General features: G+C 41.2%; 1 protein-coding gene across 9 annotated transcripts in view; it reads left to right on the forward strand.

Annotated features, from left to right (window-relative positions):
• The window catches only part of mef2d (myocyte enhancer factor 2d), a 102,619-nt gene that overhangs the window by 21,196 nt on the left and 62,487 nt on the right, over positions 1-18,936 (forward strand). For 7 of the 9 annotated variants that reach the window (XM_025911272.1, XM_025911275.1, XM_025911277.1 and 4 more), the window contains exon 2: positions 16,238-16,626. In XM_025911272.1, coding sequence (XP_025767057.1) covers positions 16,573-16,626 — 54 coding nt within the window. In that variant the 5' untranslated portion in view covers positions 16,238-16,572. Of the gene's footprint in view, positions 1-4,755; positions 4,948-5,948; positions 6,230-16,237; positions 16,627-18,936 lie in introns of those variants that run through there. The other 2 variants (XM_025911274.1, XM_025911273.1) reach the window with 2 other exon arrangements.

Below are 18,936 nucleotides of genomic sequence, written 5' to 3' on the forward strand. Positions count from 1 at the left end.
ATGTATCATTTAAAAAATATGGGAAATTAAATCACATTTAATGTTCATCTTGAACTGCTTTCTGTTTTCCTTTATTCTTTCTGTTTGGCAGTAGTTGCGTGTTGATAGATTCTTTGTGCATGGGGGCTTATTTTGTTTCGTTTTCCCCTAACCAATCAGTAGCAAATGAACCGTCAAACCACAGCTGAAGAAACTGTTTTAGTAGTTTCTAGGAGCAGTTAACCTTTGAGATCTAAGCTGATTTTAATGCTCCTGAAACACTTATCACCATTTTATTTTCGCATTACTATATCTCTGCTTGTCCTGATGTAAGAAGACATTGTTTACTCAGGTTGGTTCATTTTTCAATATTCCTCCTGCTATTGGTATGGAGGGCCAGGCCACTATATCAGCCAATTTTAGCTTATTGTCAGTCCAGGTGGCATGAAATAATCCTCTCTGTGTTTGGCAAAAGGCTTTGTAACACTTCAAACATTTCAGTAGTACAATTACAGGTAATTATATGACAACATCTAGTGTTTACCACAGGCATGCTTTACTTGTTTCTCCAAAGAGGATCTTGTTTGTGGTTACACCAACTCCTAAGTCCAAAGCATGGACTGCAGCTCTGCTCTGGAGATCTGGAGGGCTCCTCTAACCAGAACCTGCAGCAGGTGGGGGCTGGTTTATGTGCTCACTGAAGCTGAGCTCAAAGCAGAACAAAGACTGCCATTAGCAGCTGCAGTGCAAAGCGGTGTATGAAGTTGTGAGATTATCCACAGGCTGAGAGAGTCACAGAAGAACCAGCCCACCCCACACCCCACGCCTCCATGTGCTCTGATTTTTTTTTCTTCTTCTATTCACTCAGCTGATGGTCTTCCAAATAACAATTTACAGTAAGTACAGACATATAATAAGCTCAAATTCCCAAGTCACCAACATCACTAACAACCAATTGTATAGATTACAGGAGGTCAGAGCAAGTGAGCTTTGAAATCTGTGGTAATAAAGGTCTCTTGTTACGTAGAATGACCATTTAGGAGATAATTTTCCTCCTCCAGACCTCTCGATCTCAACAGCTCTTTGAAATTAACATAGGTGATCGTTTGATTCCAGACGTCTGCTCTTGTTGTTGGTTTTTCTTTTTTTTTCTTCAGGGCGTAAGCTAAATGTCTGCTGTCCTGCACAATGCACTATGTCATGCTGGCGTGGGAGTCACAGGTGTTGAGTGATTTATGGCTTTAATTTACTTGATAGATTAAAATATGATAAAGTTTCACGCACAGGTCATTAATTAGAATAACTGAGCCAGCTGTAATTTTACTTTAAATCGCTTGGCAGGGACATGGAAAAAGCTTACTACTACACTTTACATATTAAAATGTATACTGTACACAGGAAGGCATGTTGTTAGTCAACAGGGATTGATTTCCCTTACGAAGGCAATGGTACTTCATTGATTACTTCATAAAATAAACAGAAATCAGAGCGCTGCTTAATTTAGTGCTTTGTGTTATATTAAAGACAGATTCAAAGGGGAGTTTGATGTTAATAATCTGTCCCTAAAACTGTTCCTGTGTTGGACAGTGACATCCTGGAAAAGCGATGCGCTTGGAGCTGCAAAGAGAGGCTTTTATGGGGTGGGGAGGTCGCAGCCTTTGTGGAGCCAGCTGAGTGAGGCAGACAGTTGAAGGGAACAGGTTGCTGCGTCTGTTGGGGCTTGTCTTGCTGCTCTTGACTTCTAACCTATAGCTGCGACAGCTCCAGGGGCTAGGAGATACCAAATTTCCCCAGATTGAGTGAGCAAGGGCTAGATTAGATAAAGACAAATACAATACTGGTCGGCACTGTGACATACAGCAGTCCCTAAAGGTGTTCCAGTGCAGCCTCGTGCTATTTTTAAGTAGCTCACATTCTGTGTAAAGTTTAGATTTATTTCTTTGAAAATGTTATAAGCTTATTCCACCATGGATATGCCTGAAAGACCTCAGTGGGTGGCCGCTTCTCCCTACTTTCCCCTGACATGTTGACAGTGCTGGTGTACAGTCACTCCTGCTCTGGTGCATTTTCAGAAGAGTAAAGCAAAAGATGGGATAATTTACTTGGAAAAATATTGGCAGATACAATCTGTGGGCTACATCGTTGAGTCATTGCTGAATTTTTTTACACACTCCCTTACCAAAACCACTGACAATGCCAATTCTGACACCAGAGCCAGTGAATTTATGGTGTTGTGGTTGGTGAAATTCATGGAATTGGCTGTAGACTGGACATTGACACTACTTTGGTAGTGCCCAAACTACCTCAAATAGATCCTTCTGATGCAGAGAAGCTCCATGGCTTATCTCTGAAGATGTCCACAGAGGAAGTGATGACTTTAATTTCGCAGCTAGCAGAGACCATGGAAAGTCAATTTGGGATTTCAAGCAATTGCTGGCGACGCAAAGTGTGCAGGTCCTGAGTTAAAGTTTTTATGACCTGGAGGCAAGAGATTGAAGCGACTGTCAGTGAGAGTGCGGGACACCATTGATTGACATATAGCAAGGTTTTAAATATATTAAAGGGTTGCCTAGGCGACTGGAGCCTGGAATGTCTGCTGAAAGCCAGCTGTCAGCAACAAAGCAATGCACGGCAAACGAATTACTTCCTGTGTGGACGCGCCTTAAGGGTAAGCTCAGGGCCCTATCGGAGCAAGCTCATTTCTGCAACTTCTGTATCTGTGATCAACGTGGCCGCATGTGAGAAAAGCAAGGAAGGCAGACTGATCAGTAAATGAAAAGCTTTCCCTTTGAGCTCAGCCACAACAAACTGGAACAGTGATCATATCCCTCTGGATTCTGTACAGAACTCCTCCAGCTTCATTTAATTAATTACATTTTTTAAATTTTTGCTAATCTAATGCGTTTGAGTTGGAACTCATTTTAAAGGCAGTTTTGAATAAAAGTAGAACTCTTAAATACTAGAGTGCCAAACTGGATTTATTGATTTATTAAGTGGCAAACAATTACTTGGTTTACTAATCATTTATCTTTTTCGTAGCTTCTTGACTGATATATTGATTTACATCGTTAAACTGCACATCTTTATTGGTCCCACCAAAAGAGACGTCAATGGCTGCAGGAATTATAACAACAGATTTTAACTGTTTTTGTCATTATGATCTCAACAATTAACCAGTTTATTATGACATAAAAGGATTTAGCAGAGTTAATGGTTTTACCTCATTGTTTTGTACTTCTTCATTTGCATCACATCCCTACCTTAATGGCTAAAGTCAGATGCAAAAAAATGAAAGCAAATTCAGTGTGCTTATCTTATATTTTCTGAATAGACATATGTGAAAATAAATGGTGAAAATGGAATTGAAATTGGTTTGATCCACTCAAGATGCTTTAGGGCATCTGAAAACCTTCTGGTTTGAAATCACTAGATTTCTAACATGAAATGTAAGTAAAACGAAGATTGGCTCTGGATGCTGGCACAGATAATGTGGAGTAATTAGACAGCCTCATTGTTTGGATGAGTACGTTCTGTTGGAAATGTTCATCTTCTGAGCTTTATTATTCTGTGAGATTTGTCATAAGGATGTGAAAATGTGGAAAATTCCTTAATAATGTAGGTCACATGCGAGAAAATAGCTCACACTAGTGCCACACCAAAGAAAAGCTTTGTCATTTTTTTTAATTTACCCCATCCTCGGGAGGGAGGCAGATTTGCATAATCAGGGTATTCACTGTCAGACCCTTGAAAGCATATCATGCTTATTCACAAACCTATTAGTCATTTGGTACAAAGACAAAGTACCAAATAAGCTTGTCTTCAACAAAACCTCTTGAGTTTTTCTTTGTCATTGCACATCACTCAGGTGGCACACCTTTCACGTTGAACAATACACAAAAACAAATCTTTTTGCCTTCTCTGCAACTGTTCCAAGGATTTGCAGTTACATGGATGGATGTTTATCATCGCAAGAGCTGAAGCTTATATGCGTTTGTGTTTCCTTTAAACATAAATACACTTGCCTCTGGGCAAAGGAGCTGCTTTCTTTCACTGCTCTGCTAAAGAGGAGAGAATAGATATCCTTTTGCTTAGTGTTTGTGCCTCCCCCACCTCTCCTCAGTGCCGGATCCCCACCACATGTAGCCAGCACCACACAGTCTTGGCCCGCGCTTGCAGTCAGTTGTCAGTGAGAGCGGAGGTAGGCTCATAGATCCCCATTTTAGGCTCCAGGCCAACACCGTGTGTTCAACACGGAGAGCCCCCAGGCAGTCGTGCACACGGATGACAAATGTGGATGGCAAGCGGGGGAAAAAACCTGGAGAACGGGGCAGAAAGATAAGGCCATCTGAGCACCCGTGTTTGTTGTGGAAGTAATATGTGCCCTCAATACTCTGACATTAGGATTGTTGTGTTTAGTAGTGGTGTATATTTTCCTATCCATGGGCAGATTTCCTGCTCCAGATACACAAAGGGAAAACATTTTTTTTTCTCTCCTCTTTCAGATTTATCCATATAAGTTACTGCTTCAAGATGAATACGGCCTTTGGAATTTTTGCCCCTTGTTTAACCCGTTTGGTTCTTGGCACATACGTGCCTGCACCCATACATGTATTCACTGTGTGTGGAAACTCAATGACACAACTGTTTAGCAGACTCCTGGCCTCCCATTTCCCACACCCTCCGGCCCCCCTTTGGAGATTTCAAGGTCAGGAAAGGGCACGGGCTGAGATTCATGCCTTGGGAAGCAGAGTCACTGTTGCAAAAAAGTCACAGAGAGCGAAGCGCTCCTTTTACAGTGCTCGCTGTCAAACAACTGTATCTTACCAAGTTCAGATCTTCTAGGATTTGGATGTGGCATCAGATCAGAGCCGTCAGCAGTGGTCCACATTGGAGATGACGGGGAGGCGGAGATGTGGCGGTGTAGCTGTTGAAGTTTAACAGCAGAATTTCAAAATCGCATATTGAACGGTAGGGCAGAAGGGCACGAGACAGTACCGGTGTGTTGAATTCTCCGACAGCTGAGCATGCGAGTATATGTGTGTATTGCATTGCATTGCCTTTGTGTATGTGTCCAGATTTTTGGAGGGTGGGGTCCTCAGAGAGTCCAGAGGAACAAAAGGTATGTAGGCAGCTGCCACCCTGTTGCCAGCAGCTCATGATCCAAATGGAAGATGTATAGACACACATGTGCACGAGGGACAGACTGGTGTGCAACAAGGATCTGACACCCTCAGTTAGGCAGCTAGTGACTCCCTTACTCATTTGGGACACATACATATAGCGATATTCTGTTTAGCCTAAAAACTGGGAATTACAATAAACACTATGTCAGAAGCTTAAGAAAATTAGGTTGTTAGTTATCAAAAAACAGAAGTTAATGACCTTTCCATTTGTCAGCTGAGGATTTCAGCATTACAACAGTCTTGCATGTACTGCCACCAAACAATCTGACAGTATTATTTTATCATAGTGGAGCAGATCAATCTGGCTGTGATGATTAATCACTAAAGTGAAAGAAATAATCAGATCAGATATGAGATGATAATCATTTTATGCTGAGCAAAAATGCAGATTTTTTTTTGATAGTGTGCTGCACTATTTTTTTGCTGTAACATATAATGTCAAGTTTCATATTTTTAACTATCAGTTTAAACTTGGGTAATGAGATTTTTTTATATATTAAGAAAAGAATCTATTGTTCAGTTATAATTCAATAAAGTTAAATATTGACCTACTAATAAATTGGAAATGCAAGGATTTGCAGTAAATGTGCTGAAATGTGGGAAAAAAAATTCTTTGAAGAGCTGAGCAACACACACCTCATTTGCTAACATAGACTATGATGAATTGGTGGCAGTTGCTGAAGGCATATTAGGGCAAAGGGTGACCTGGGAGGGGTTTACGGGTAGAGAGGGGGATGAGTGTACTGTGTAATTGTGAGGAGTGAGGTAGAGTGACAAGAAGCAGCAGCAGAGGGGGGGCCTTGGTGGTGCTTGGGGTCCAGTAAGAAGGGTAATTTGGGGCGTCCAGAGTGAGGTGTTCCACCAGCAGTTGTCACTTCGGCAGTCGATGGTGGGTGGAGTGGCACATGTGCTGCTCTAAGCTGGACTGTCTTTCTATTCAGGACTTTGTATACCTCTGCAATCTTTGACTTGGACTACTTTGGAACTATTGACCTCAACATTGTGTTTTTTTTCTGCTGTGTCATAGAACTTCCAAAACAACTTTTTGGCACCTAAAATCTTCGCCGGTAAGAGCAGTCAATAGAGACGTTAGAGTGGGTTTGATTAAATTGATTTGATGTGAAATGAATGCTATGTTTCTTAAAAGCATAAAAAGAGAAAGTGATATTTTTTTTCTTTTAAGATTTCACATTACCTCGTCTCTGGCTAAAAGTAACATTTTTCAATTTTCTCATGCTCGTTTTAAGCTGAAGTTCTGAAAAAATGTTTTTTAATGAACATTCAGAGATTTCCCGGGTCTCTAATCAGTCCAGGAAGCAATCAGTAGGTCTTTACGAGGTAGATATGGAAGAGTGCGAGGTGACTTGCTGTGTGGCCGGCTGTCCTTTGTCAGCTGCTGAACTGACATCTACCCAAGTCCCAAATGTGCTGAGAGAGGCTCAAGAGTGGAGGGAGGGTCTGTTGTAGTGATTTATGGTCGAAAGCTTGTGTTGTTGTGAAGCTCATAACGTCACACCTGCTCTTTTTCTTCCTTGAATTGAAGGCTTACATGACCATTAATGGTGAGTTGAGTGCCATGACGCTTGTGCCCTTGACACCTGTTGAAACTATGTTCTGTACTTTACGTATGGTGAGATATATCACATTGAATACAGCTGTTGGGGTTCTTTAACCTTCGCAATTGCAAGAACAATTGCAAGAACACACAAGGTTAATAGCAGGAGGTTGTTTTATCCTAGAGATAATAGGCTTATTTTGATTTCTAGGCTTAAATTGATTTGTCTTCCTTTGTGTTGTTTGTAGAAAAAGAATTACATCAGGAATTTGAAAGGTCTTGTTCTGCAGATGGGAGATTATTTCATGGATCGTGCGCTGCACTGCTGTTGGTTGCTCCATAGTGGTCAGCATTTAATTTTGTGATGATGACAGGAAATAAGTTTTCCTTTCTCAGAAAGGTTATGATATTTTTTTATTGAGTTGCATTGGTGCCTTCTGCTTTTTAAACCAGTCAGAACAAGAGTGGATGGACTTGCAGGTCTCCAAGCAGCTGCTCCGCACTTGTTTTGAAAGGTTTCTTGACAACAAAGCCGACCTGGCTCGATCTTCTGTGACTAGATTGAAAGATGCCTCTCTGAGCTGAAGGAGCTTGTGCTTTCTAATGACCACACACACACACGCAAGCAATCATGACTGAGCCTGTGTATATCTGTTACCAAAAATGTTTTCTATAGGGAAAGTGAAATTGTTGAAAGGACTACAGTTACTTCTCAGAACAGTGGTGTTTGTGTGTGCGCCACACTCCGTGGAGTGTTTATTATTACTGAGTGCCTTTAGCATACTTGCAGTGCCCACATTACACAGTTAATGATAGATAAATAAACATAACGTTTGTGGTGGATGGTAAAAATAGGTAGGTATTTTCGTGCTGAAAAAAAAAAAACAGAATTCCTCCTCCCACTCACCTGCATTCATGAAAATAAACCTGACAGCACTTGCGTTAAAGCACTATGTGTTAGAGCCAGCCGGTTGTCTTGATCTTACCTGTCTGGCTCTTGCGTAAGGCCCCATTGATGAAAACATGTTCGACTAGTGATGTCAAACCATCGTACGCACGCTGGCTCGGGCATGCACGCCTTACGTCCTCGAGTGTCACATTGATGTCATTAGTGTTTTGTCTGGCGGGCATTCTTCTCTGTCACATACCTTTTGTTGTTGTGCCGCAGCACATTTGAAACGATGGGAAAAGCTTTCAGGGAGGAAACCTGGATTCCATCAGACATCTCAAGAGTTGCTTTTCAAAACTGTTTGCCCTAATGAGGCAGATTATAGATTATAAATGATCTGATCTCAAAGACAAACAAAGCCCAACGTAATGGGTAGTACTTGAATGAATAATAAATTCATTAAATACTGCCGCTGCCAGAATAACTCTCATTTATAAATCAAATTGCAGCTGTTTAATTTGCTGTGATCCAAAAAATCAAAACAAAACACTGTGTGTAAGAGCTTATTCAATGTAATGCCACAGTGTTGATTGATTAGTTATTTATTTAGTTATTATCATACCAGTCTCTCATGTCATTTTTTTTTATGTCCTAAAACTGTCAGTAAATAAAGAAATTTATGATCACAGGAGTTCTCAGCCTGAGGGGAAATTATCATATGTCTGAAAAACAAATATATCCAACTTAATATTACACAAACAGAAAGAAGAAGCAAATTATGCACATTAGAGTATCTCCAAGCACTACGTATCTGAAGATTAATTAACTCATTTTAGATAAGGTTATTTGATCAAACAAAAATAACCATCAATGGCACGTTTAGCTGAGATTTTAGACATCGGTTTCAGGTCTTGAAAAAGCGTCTGTGAGACTGAATTTGATTTACTGTAAGTGATTGTTGCACCTTTACATCAATGCAGGAAATTTTTAGGACTTGTAGTGACCTCTTATACATGAAAGGCCATAGCAGCTCTTCAAATACATTTAAAAAAAAATGCCTCAAGCCCTTATTAGATAATGTGAACGATTTCTAATCAAGAAACGATGTCCCATTTTTCCTATTTGTTACAGCTCTTATGCGGTAAGAGTTTATCATTTTAAACTCTTACCACTAGCTCCTCTAATCAGTCCACACCTTTCAGGGATAGGAGTGCCCCTGAGCATGTTAGGAGCTTTTATCTTTTGGTCGTGATGTAACCCAACAGGCCAAACCACATTGTCCACGTTGATGATGCAGTGACAGGGGCAGGTCTCAGATCAACAACAAATTACAGTTTAAAGTATTGTATGGCCTGCCAACAAGTCCCCTATACTCCACATGGTTTCTAAGCTTCAGTACAAAAGACATCTTTGTGAGTCTGTGTGTGCACTCGCATACAGTATATATGTGCATTATGGGTATTATCAGGATATTTTTGCTGTATTCATGCCAGAGGCTATGAGCACAAACAGCAGATCAGTGACAGTTAGGGCGCCCTGTGTTAAGTGCGTAGGTGTGTTTTTTCTTTTTGTGCGTGCTGTTGTTTGTTTTTTGTATACGTGTTTGGGAGTGTGTGTACGTGCTCGGGCAGACTGCAGTATTGATAGCGACCCAGCAGTGCGGGCGTGATTCACAAGCCATGAGGCACAGATCTCCTTACCACCCCTCCCATCCCATCTCATCTCTTGCCCCAAACCACCACCACCACCACCTCAGAAGTGCTGCCCTTGCACTGCATCAGCCCTCCCCACTCTCTCCCACCTCTCTAAAGTCTCACCCATGATTGGTTAAGAGGAGAGGGGGGAAGGGGGAAGGGGAGATCATATTCCACTGCCAGGGTTGGCAGCGCTGAAGCACAGGCACAATCACAATCATAAGCCAGGCTTCAGATACGAGGCCAGCAGCTCCCTCCTCCTCGTCCATCTCCCTCTCCTCCTCCACTATTTGTCACCATGCCCTCCCTTTACTCCACCTGCTGATATACCACAAAATCAGCCATAGGGTTTTGTTGATATTGTAAAGATGCATGCTGGGTGATCTGAAGCTTGAGTGTGCTGGGAGCTGTGTCCAACAGTTGCCCGGGAACATGAGGCAACAGGCTGTAAATATCACACAGCTGGTGCTGGCAGAACACCCTCAAGGTTGGGCTCGCCGGGTCACATTTTCAGTGGCCCAGTTACACGCCAACCTTTTCCCAACCCTCAGCGCTTCACTCTCAGCCCCATTGATGGTTCTATCTGTTTCCCAGCGAGGAGCAAATCTATTGGACTTCTTCTTCTCCTCCTCCTCTTACAAAACCCGATTCATTAGTGTAATGCATCTTAAAGCTGGTGTGCAATGCATGAACCTTGGCATTAATGCCTTCAAGATGTCAGTGTCTCAGTGCCTATATGTGTTTGCAATTAAGACAGGGGGGACTTGAAAAGACCAGGGAAAAAGAGTGGTTAGAATCCCAAGTGGACGCTTTTCATTTGTGCAAGAAAAATGAAATGTCTTCAAATTAATTTTCAGCTTACAAATTAATCAACCAATTAACACTGGTTTGAGCTCGGCCTGCCATTTAACCTTCAACCTTTAAATGTCCCTAACACTGGAGTTTATTTCTGGTCCTTGTGTTTTTAATGAGGCAGAAGAGCATGTTCATATTGATCGCTCTTCTGGTCTGCTACATCTTTTCTGTTTTTGGTCAAATTAAACCACAGGTGCAAGACCACCTCAGACACCTGCTGATTTGATTTCATTTGATTCCCAGTTGAACAGAGCATCTGATTGGATCATTTGTCAAATTGTATTTTGTCCAGCTTGTCAGACCTATTTTGATGGAACCTTGAGTGATAAATGAATATTGGTAAATTATTGATCCGTGTCTACCTCAAACTGAGCCACAGATCAGTCATTTTCCAAGCCTGGTGCAGAGGTCATGACTTCAGCAGCTATATCCAGGCAAACTGCACCCATCTTGAAACATGAAGCCCTGAACTCCTGTCAGATATTTAGGCTATGTCTGTGATATTTTGCCAGCAGGGTCTGCTAAATGATATTTTTATACATTTCATTAGCAGTCAACATAATTTGCTTATATTTATATCATGACAAACGGTCACTGTTACTGATAGTGCACTTTAGCTTAGCTTCCTTTAGAGGACCATGTATCTTTTTGCCAGTGTCTGCAAAAACCAACAGGTTTGCTGGTTTTGTTCTTTTAACATAGCTGTACCACAGAGAGTAATTTCTGATACCTAGCTTTCTACTCATTTTTTTCTTTTCAAGTTTAGTTGTATGAGGTACTCACTTATAGTCAGCATATTATGCATAGTAAATGGGGGCTGGCACATCACCAGCCACCATTTGCCACCATTTCTGACAGGAGGGAAAACTTCTTTTAGGACCAAAAGACAAAACATTTGACATCATTTGACCAGACAGTCCTGTCTGACACAAACTGACTATCAATCCCAGCATCACTAAGAGATATCGAAGTGTAATTTGAATTGAATCTTTTACACTATTTAAAATTTGTGTTTCTTGACTGTGGCTTTAAAACACCCAATACTTTTCCACTTTATGTTGTTAGCCAGAAGTCACATGAACCTCCCCAAAGTGCCAGGTACATCAACATTGGTAAACAGCAGCCGGTGATTCATGGGGCATTTTTTGGATTATGTATTCTTCACTTAAATGCCACTGGCTGGTGATTGTGTACCTCGGTTCAGGGTCACTGTCTGTTGTCTGAAAAAGACATTTTTTAGCAACTTAAATGGATGCTTTTTCTCGGCAATAAGCGAGTTTATTGCCTCAGTAATTTTCTTTGAACAACTGTGTGAACATTGTGCCAGTGTTGTTGGTTTTCTTTTTATTTTACTTGGTCCTTAAGTTGGGAACGGCCTGTTTTTATAGCTTATTTTATTTTCTGTGTTGAATTTGTTCTGGGTGTGTATTTTTGTGATGGTTTAACTCCTGGATTTGTGTCAGTTTTTTCATACTTGTATAACCATTAAACGTTATACGTCTGCTGGGTATTTAAATTGACCCTCATTACAATTGGTATAAGCACATAGATATAGGTTTCAGACAATTCCCATGACATTGGCAGCTTTCCGTCCATTAAGCTCTAGAAACTGATTTTAGTCTCGGTTGGTGTAATCATAGCTTGGGCTCGAATGGACAGCGCATAGTGGGCGTCTGCAGTGGAGCTGGTTGCGATCAGCTTTAGCAGATGTTGGTGCTGAGTGGGAAAAGTAATGGATTTCTCTGTAGTCCTTTGGCAAGGCTCCAACAGCCCAGAACCATCTTCACCACCACCACCACCACCACTACTCCTCCCCCTGACGGCCAGCCCTCTACCGCTGACTGTTATCTCTTTGCTCCAGGCTGCTCCACTGCCACTTTACACACCAGGACGGTAAAGAATGGACATACAGGAAAACACACATAAACACACACCAGCACACAGACAGATAATACTCAGGCCTGACCAATATAGACCCGCTATTGTTGTACTGGAGATTTATCATATGGGCATACTGATAACCGTCCCCCCAAAAATGTTTTAATCTTAATGACTAATGTATTTTCTGTTCATTATGAGCGAGTAAACATTCATCAGCTTAAAAATCATTAGGGGAAAAAAATGCTCATAACTTTAGAACTTTTCTAAGAATCATCATGTTTCTTTTTAACCAGGCTTATTCTGTCTCAAAATAATTTTTGCAAATTAACTCAGTACAATGATATAAAAGTCTAGTTAGGACAATGTCTAAATTTGCCTTTTCTTACATGCCACGCAGTGTATGTCAGATGCATTCACACTAATGAAAATAGCATATAACACACATTTGTAGTTATTAGTTGACAGTGCAGGTTGCAGTGCGACACTAAAAACCCGTGCCATGAACCCATAACAACAGGGGAAAAAAGCTGAAATAAAGCACTCGTAGTGTATTTTAATTAAAACTGTCCTGTTTCAGGTTTTGTTCTGCTTGAATTATCACTCATTTCTGACCCAAATATCTCACAGTAGCTGTCAGGCTTTAGTGTGCACACACAGAGATGCATCATCATCTGATTACATCATATCGTCCATCGTAAAAGCCAACAGAATGCTGTACTGACAGAGATCATGTTTAACCCAAACACCCTCTTTTCCTGCTACATTTTGTGGCATGCAAGTGTGTCTCTTTCCCTCCAGGTTCTTGCACATTAAGCCCGTAGCAGAAACATTGGTCGTATTGAATCGGAAATATCGAGGGCAGTGTTAGCCTTGGGGGCAGCCAGGCAGGTTGTCAGAAGGAAGGTCAGTAGTTCACAAACCTTTACTGGCTGGGAAAATCTGGATGGCATGCCCTTTAGCAAGTCATTTAACCCCTGATTGCCCAAAGGAAGATTTTTTTATTGTCTGACTGTAAAAGACAGTTGCAACAGGAAGCTTCCAGCTACGGCTCTGCATAAAAGTGAAGCAAGTTATTGCAGAATAGAGCATTCTTGTCAACTTTTTCCTCATGAATAAATGTTAAAATCATAATATAGCCCCTGTACCTCGTGGGTTTCCACCCACATCATTGGAATAGAAGATTTGATGCTTTGAAATGTTTAACAGCCATAGCAGTAGATGTCAGGGATGGTGATGCACTGCAACATTTTCTAACCATTCTTTTTATGGACTAATCTTTGTTACAGACTGTCCTAAAGCTGTGACCTGATGTGCCCTCTCTAGAGCTTAGCTGACACATTTCTACAGTAACAGTATTTTTCATTTTTATGCTCTTTATGATGCTCTCTTAAGGCTCTTTAATTTGATGACCAGATTCTCTTTCAGTTGGCTTACTTTTCTGCATTGTGCCTTTTTTGTCTGTCTGAAACAGCACATTATAATGGATTCCTTTTTTTTTTTTTAATTGTCAGATATTTTGAGGCTGGTGGTTTTTTGTTATATACTATAGAATGTAGTGTGCATCTTCAAAGGACACTGAAGACAACCCCAAACTGATGTAATTAAGATGAACAGAAAGGAACTGACATCTTGTACAAATACTTTTTTTCATTTCTAGATTTCTTGTGTGGTAGGGCATCTCTGCTTTGGTACAAAGTGTATGAAAACATCTCGCATTAGAAGCCACAGAGCCTTATCAACTTTAGATAAATTGGGTAATCTGAAGAGATGATGAATTTTTCATGAAACCTGAACAGCTCATATTTGTGCTTAAAAACTATAGAAATGTAGCACAGCTGTACTTTCAATGATTGCAGTTTCCTTAAAAGTTCTATATTCCTTTTATTCAGTTTTCCTAACTCCAACCATAATAAATTGTTAAAGACTAGCCTTTCAATGGCCTCTTGGGGAATAAAGCATATAAACGCATTAGGCGTTCCCCAGGGTGCTAATCTGGGTCCACGGTAGATTCCTAATTATCAGTGTTTATCTTTTCATTGTCCAGAGCCTCTCTATCACTGGTGTCTGCTCAGTGAAGTAACAGACACACTCCAGGCTCTCCGCTTCCCATGTGAGAGCAGAGATTCTGCCTGACATCAGACATGGGAAGCGAGCTGCAGCAGCATGAAGGGTAAAAGGTCGAGACTTGACCACCCCAGGCAGATAAAGCAGCCTTTTCATGTGTGATCAGCCCACAGCCTAAAGACAAATCCCTCAGTTTGCTGCCTTTGAACTTCACTGCAACTGCAGTAAGTCCCCTACTCGCTCTGTGGCTGACAAAGGCTCTATGAGAGAATGAACGCACACCCTGTTATTTTATTAAAATATTTCACCACCACTTCTTTACTTTCCTTCATTTGAGGGTGAATGAAAGGAATGAATGTGCAACATAAAGAAATGCCTGCTCTTTCCAGGAGTACACTAATTAGGTGATCCAGGTAGAATTCATTATCCTTTGCTAGTTTTCCTATTAAATTGGTGCTACTGAAAATGGAGACAATGAGGATGAACGAAAGCGGATGAGATGGATTTTTATAAAATAATTTTGTTTAAGGGGCTGGAACCAAATATGTGAAAGATCTTGCCAGTATAATACATTCAGTTCCTGCAGCTCACTGTAGATGCTCAGTGTAAAAAATCGGGCCCAGGCAGCCTCCAGTTCTCCATCAAGCCTTTTTACAAAGCAATTATGACATTCATAACACTCTTTCTTCAGCCCCCTTCCACTCTTTCCCATCAGTGCATAATTCATAGGCAACTCATCTCCAAAGCTAAGCCAATTGCATCCTCTCTAAACGAGCATGCAGTGCAGCTCCCACAGCAGCACAAAAGGAATGTCAGTCTCATGACAGACTATTTCACGTTCTTTGTTTCATAAGAATGGATGTAAATAGAGGGCGTTCTTCTGCTGCTGCTCTCCCAGGTAGAGGGAATGCAAACAATGCTGCGGACCTGGTGTCTGTACTTGCTGCTTTCCAGATGATTTAGCTCTGTAATTCTGCCACTTGGCTGCCACTGTCTCTGTGTGTGTGTGCACGCACGTGCAGGCTGTGCTGTGTGTCCACACAATCTGTATGTATATATATAGAGTGCTATTTTTAAAGATGAACCGTAAATAGTAGTAACAGGGCCTAAAACGGTCTTTGCCTCTGTTGCCATTCCTGGGCTGCTGCTGTCTCATTCATTCATGAGTTTGCATGAATTTGCAGAAACACTCTGGGCTTTCTCGCTCTGACTTGCCCTTTTAAAATATGGACTTCGTAATGTACCCATCCTCTGTTTTTGATCAGGCACCGTAGCGTATCCCAGACCACCCTTATTTCATGGTTAGTTAGACGTATGAGTGAATTAGACACACGTTTTTACACTCGTCATCTTTCGCTGTTCTGCATGGAATTAGGTCAGCATTCAGTTTAGGTAATAAGGCGTAATGATATTAATGGTCAGAAAATGACATTGGCCATCCTGTCTTTTAAATATGAAGTGTCACTGGAGATCTGCCCACTCATTTTCTTTGCAGATGTGTCAGGTATCTTTCGTGAGAAAATCTGTTTGAAAAGACTGAAAATTGCATTTTAACCGCATTGATTATTTATATGGATATTTCATGGATTTAAAGGGAGAATAATTTCCTTCAGCATAGTGCAGATCGTCATATTGTCTTGTCACTACTGAGCTTCCTGTAGAGAAATGATCAATGCATAAGACGGTGTTTTGAAAATGGGGAAATGAGCAGAATCCACAGACTCGGTGGATTCTCTCTAATGTGCCTCTGATCGGGGATTCACATTCGGCGTGTCAGGCGGCCTGGGCTGGGCAGCCGGTTGCCGTGGGCGACCAGCAGATCAGTGATGTGGCGGTGATGCCTCTAATGAAGCTGACACAGCACAGCCTCCCGACTCGCGGGCCCCTGAGGGCCTCTTGCTCTGCATGTAGAGCCACAAACACTCCCACCCCCCTCACCTACTCTTCATTTCAGCCAAATGTGCTTCTGATTTGATGGTGCCTCAAATGGATTGCTGCATCATTTATTCTCTTGTATATGTTGGGTTTGTAGTAGCTAAATTGGGTCACAGTATACAAACAAAGCCTCGCTCTCTCTGCCCTTTTCAGAATCTCTGTCTCTCTCAGCCTGATAAATGTCTCTTGTGTTGTTTTCCAGGAGCTGCCCAGCTGAGGTGAAGGGGAGGGCAGAAGATCCTAGTTCAGCTTGAGTGTGGATGACCTGCCCCCAGAAACAGGACCATGATCTGAAAAGCGTGCTGTACACAGAGCCCCAGTCTTCCTTTCTTCCTTCTCCCTCTTTTTTTGTTTTTGTTATTTTCAATCTTGCTGGTGGAAGCCTCCCTGCCTGGGTGCTTCAAACAGGGTCAGTGTGTACACCGAGGGCAAACTGAAAGCGAATAGAGATTCAAAGAGGAGGAAAAGTAACAGCAGCCATCCGTGACCTCACATCTTGTCACTTTCCCCTAATCCTCCCACTGCAACACCAGAACCATGGGGAGGAAAAAGATCCAGATTCAGAGGATCACTGACGAACGCAACAAACAGGTTAGAACAAATGACCTGAACTGTCATGATATGGAAAGTAGCCCCTGTTAAACTCCTGTTTCAGAAACCATTAGAGAAATTAAACTAAAGTTTTCAACAAAGTTAAAATAAGTAGCTGGATAATTATAAATAGCTGGATTTGTGGATCAGTCCTGTGGTACTTGAAAATGAATCCTGTATTGACCCTGTTTCGTGTGCATGCATAAGGAAATCCCAAACGCCCTTGTAGTGAAGTATATGATAAATGTCATGCAGTGTTAGGTAATCAAGATTTAATATTTTGATTTATTGAATTTTATTAATTTTTTTTCAGGAACTTAATTTCGTAAAAACTGGCATAATTATTGTAAGGAACTTGTAATATAAAATGAACACATTAAATAGGTTGTTTGCAAATGTGTTCCATTGCTATAGACATTATGTTGTTCATATAAGAGATGAATTGCACAGCTTATACATTATGATATACATTTATAATAAAGCTGGAACTTGCTGTTTAAAAAAAGGGGTAAGTATGTCTGCACAGACAGCAGTAGATGGCTTTGGTATGTCACCGAGTGGGTATTTCATCTGCTGATAGCACCACTGTACCACAAGGCAGTTGTATCTGACCCATCTGGAGTGATTGTGGGACAGTTTGTGTCATTACTTTATCTTCTTCGGTCTCAGTTTCTACTTGCTTGAGAAACTTGCAGCAGAAAACACAGGCAGCACACAGTCCAGATATTGTTGTTAACTTTGTTAATGCACTCATTAGCTATGCTGTAGCTAAATGGTTACACTGAAGGCTAAAGACAAAATTAACAAGCACACACATATTTGTTTAATTTCTGAGCTAAACTTCACGATCCAGTCGGGAGTGTTAAATGATGCATATATAGCCAGTAGATGCAGGGTTTCACTGAGCTGATTTCTCTGTATAGTTCTCATCTGTTCTGCTCAGATCTAAGAAAGAAATGATCATTTTCACTTTTCCAGCACTGAATTCCATTGTGGTGACAGAATACTTTAGCTCAGGCAATAAGAAATTCCCACAGGGATCCTTTTCGTTTTTCATATGTCCCATGTAGCATGAACAACATAGTTGCAGCTCTCTCAAGAGTGCCACAACAGAACAGTATAATAGCATTGTGTTTTATGAGGCTCATATGTGTCGGGGGGTTTCTCTGACACCTCCCCTTCCTACAGTGGAAAAAGGCAAGAAAAAAAAAAAAAGTATGATATTTCCCCAAAAAACAGACTCAGTCCCTCTGGTTACATCAGTGGCATTGTCAGAGAGGATGAAAGGGTAAATGATCCATCTAAAATGAGTCAACTGGTAAATGGGCTTCGCTCCATTGAGCAGATTGAGTAATGGATTTGACGTGCCCACCTTCAAAAACAGAGAGAGAAGAAAAACAAGATGGAGACAGGCGTAGGGAGAGAAACAAGGTGCCTGACTGAATAAGACCCGAGCACTGTAAAAGCGAGGTGGCCGTAGGGTTTGGAAAATCATCCTCAGTTTTCTTCTCATCAATCTTAGCAGGTTGCATTTCGATAAAGAAGAGGAAGCAGTGCCTGCAGGGGGTCAGTGAAGTATGATGAGTTGTTATTCATCAGTACACAATTGGACATAAAGGAGGAATGGTTGTAGCTGTTTCTGCTCGAGCAGCCAGTGTTTCTGTCAGGTGTTGAACAGTTTATCAATAAGGTGATGAACTCTGTGGTAATACATGATCATAATGTCACAATCCCAAATTAATCATTGACTGCGATCAAGCGATTTCCCCGCAGAAAATGGTTTCTTAATCACTTTGTCAAACCAGTCAGCGCGATGACATTTTGATGCTCGTATGGAACCAAAGCTGTAGTCAGCATTTACATTTCACCTTCTTTTTTTTCGCCCCCTTTTTTTCCTGTTTATCTGATGTTCTCAGTGAGAGCAATTGACACAGTAAAGCAGGATTCAGTTGTTCTCTCAGTGACATTTAGTGTTTGAGGTGGAACAGACTATGAAATAAGGGGTTTTTAGATGCTTTCTCTGTGTTGCTTCAGCTAATGAACAGTGCAGCTTCTGAAAGGAAATCAAATGAATTTTGGAGTACATGCAGCCCGTCACCCTCCTACATGTTGATTCAGAGATGCTGCCATAAGCTCTGCAAAATAAACAGCGTTCAGAGTGTGGGCCCCGGCTGGAAACATGACAACATCTCAAATACCACATTTCTTACAAAGACAAAGACGCATGAAAAAGAACAGGACTGGTATGTTGGAATGCTTTGATTTAATTGTTTATTTCTTTTTATGGAAGTGTTTGTCACATCAAAGATA

This window comes from Oreochromis niloticus, linkage group LG11, assembly GCF_001858045.2.
Source record: "Oreochromis niloticus isolate F11D_XX linkage group LG11, O_niloticus_UMD_NMBU, whole genome shotgun sequence".
Classification (NCBI taxonomy): domain Eukaryota; kingdom Metazoa; phylum Chordata; class Actinopteri; order Cichliformes; family Cichlidae; genus Oreochromis; species Oreochromis niloticus.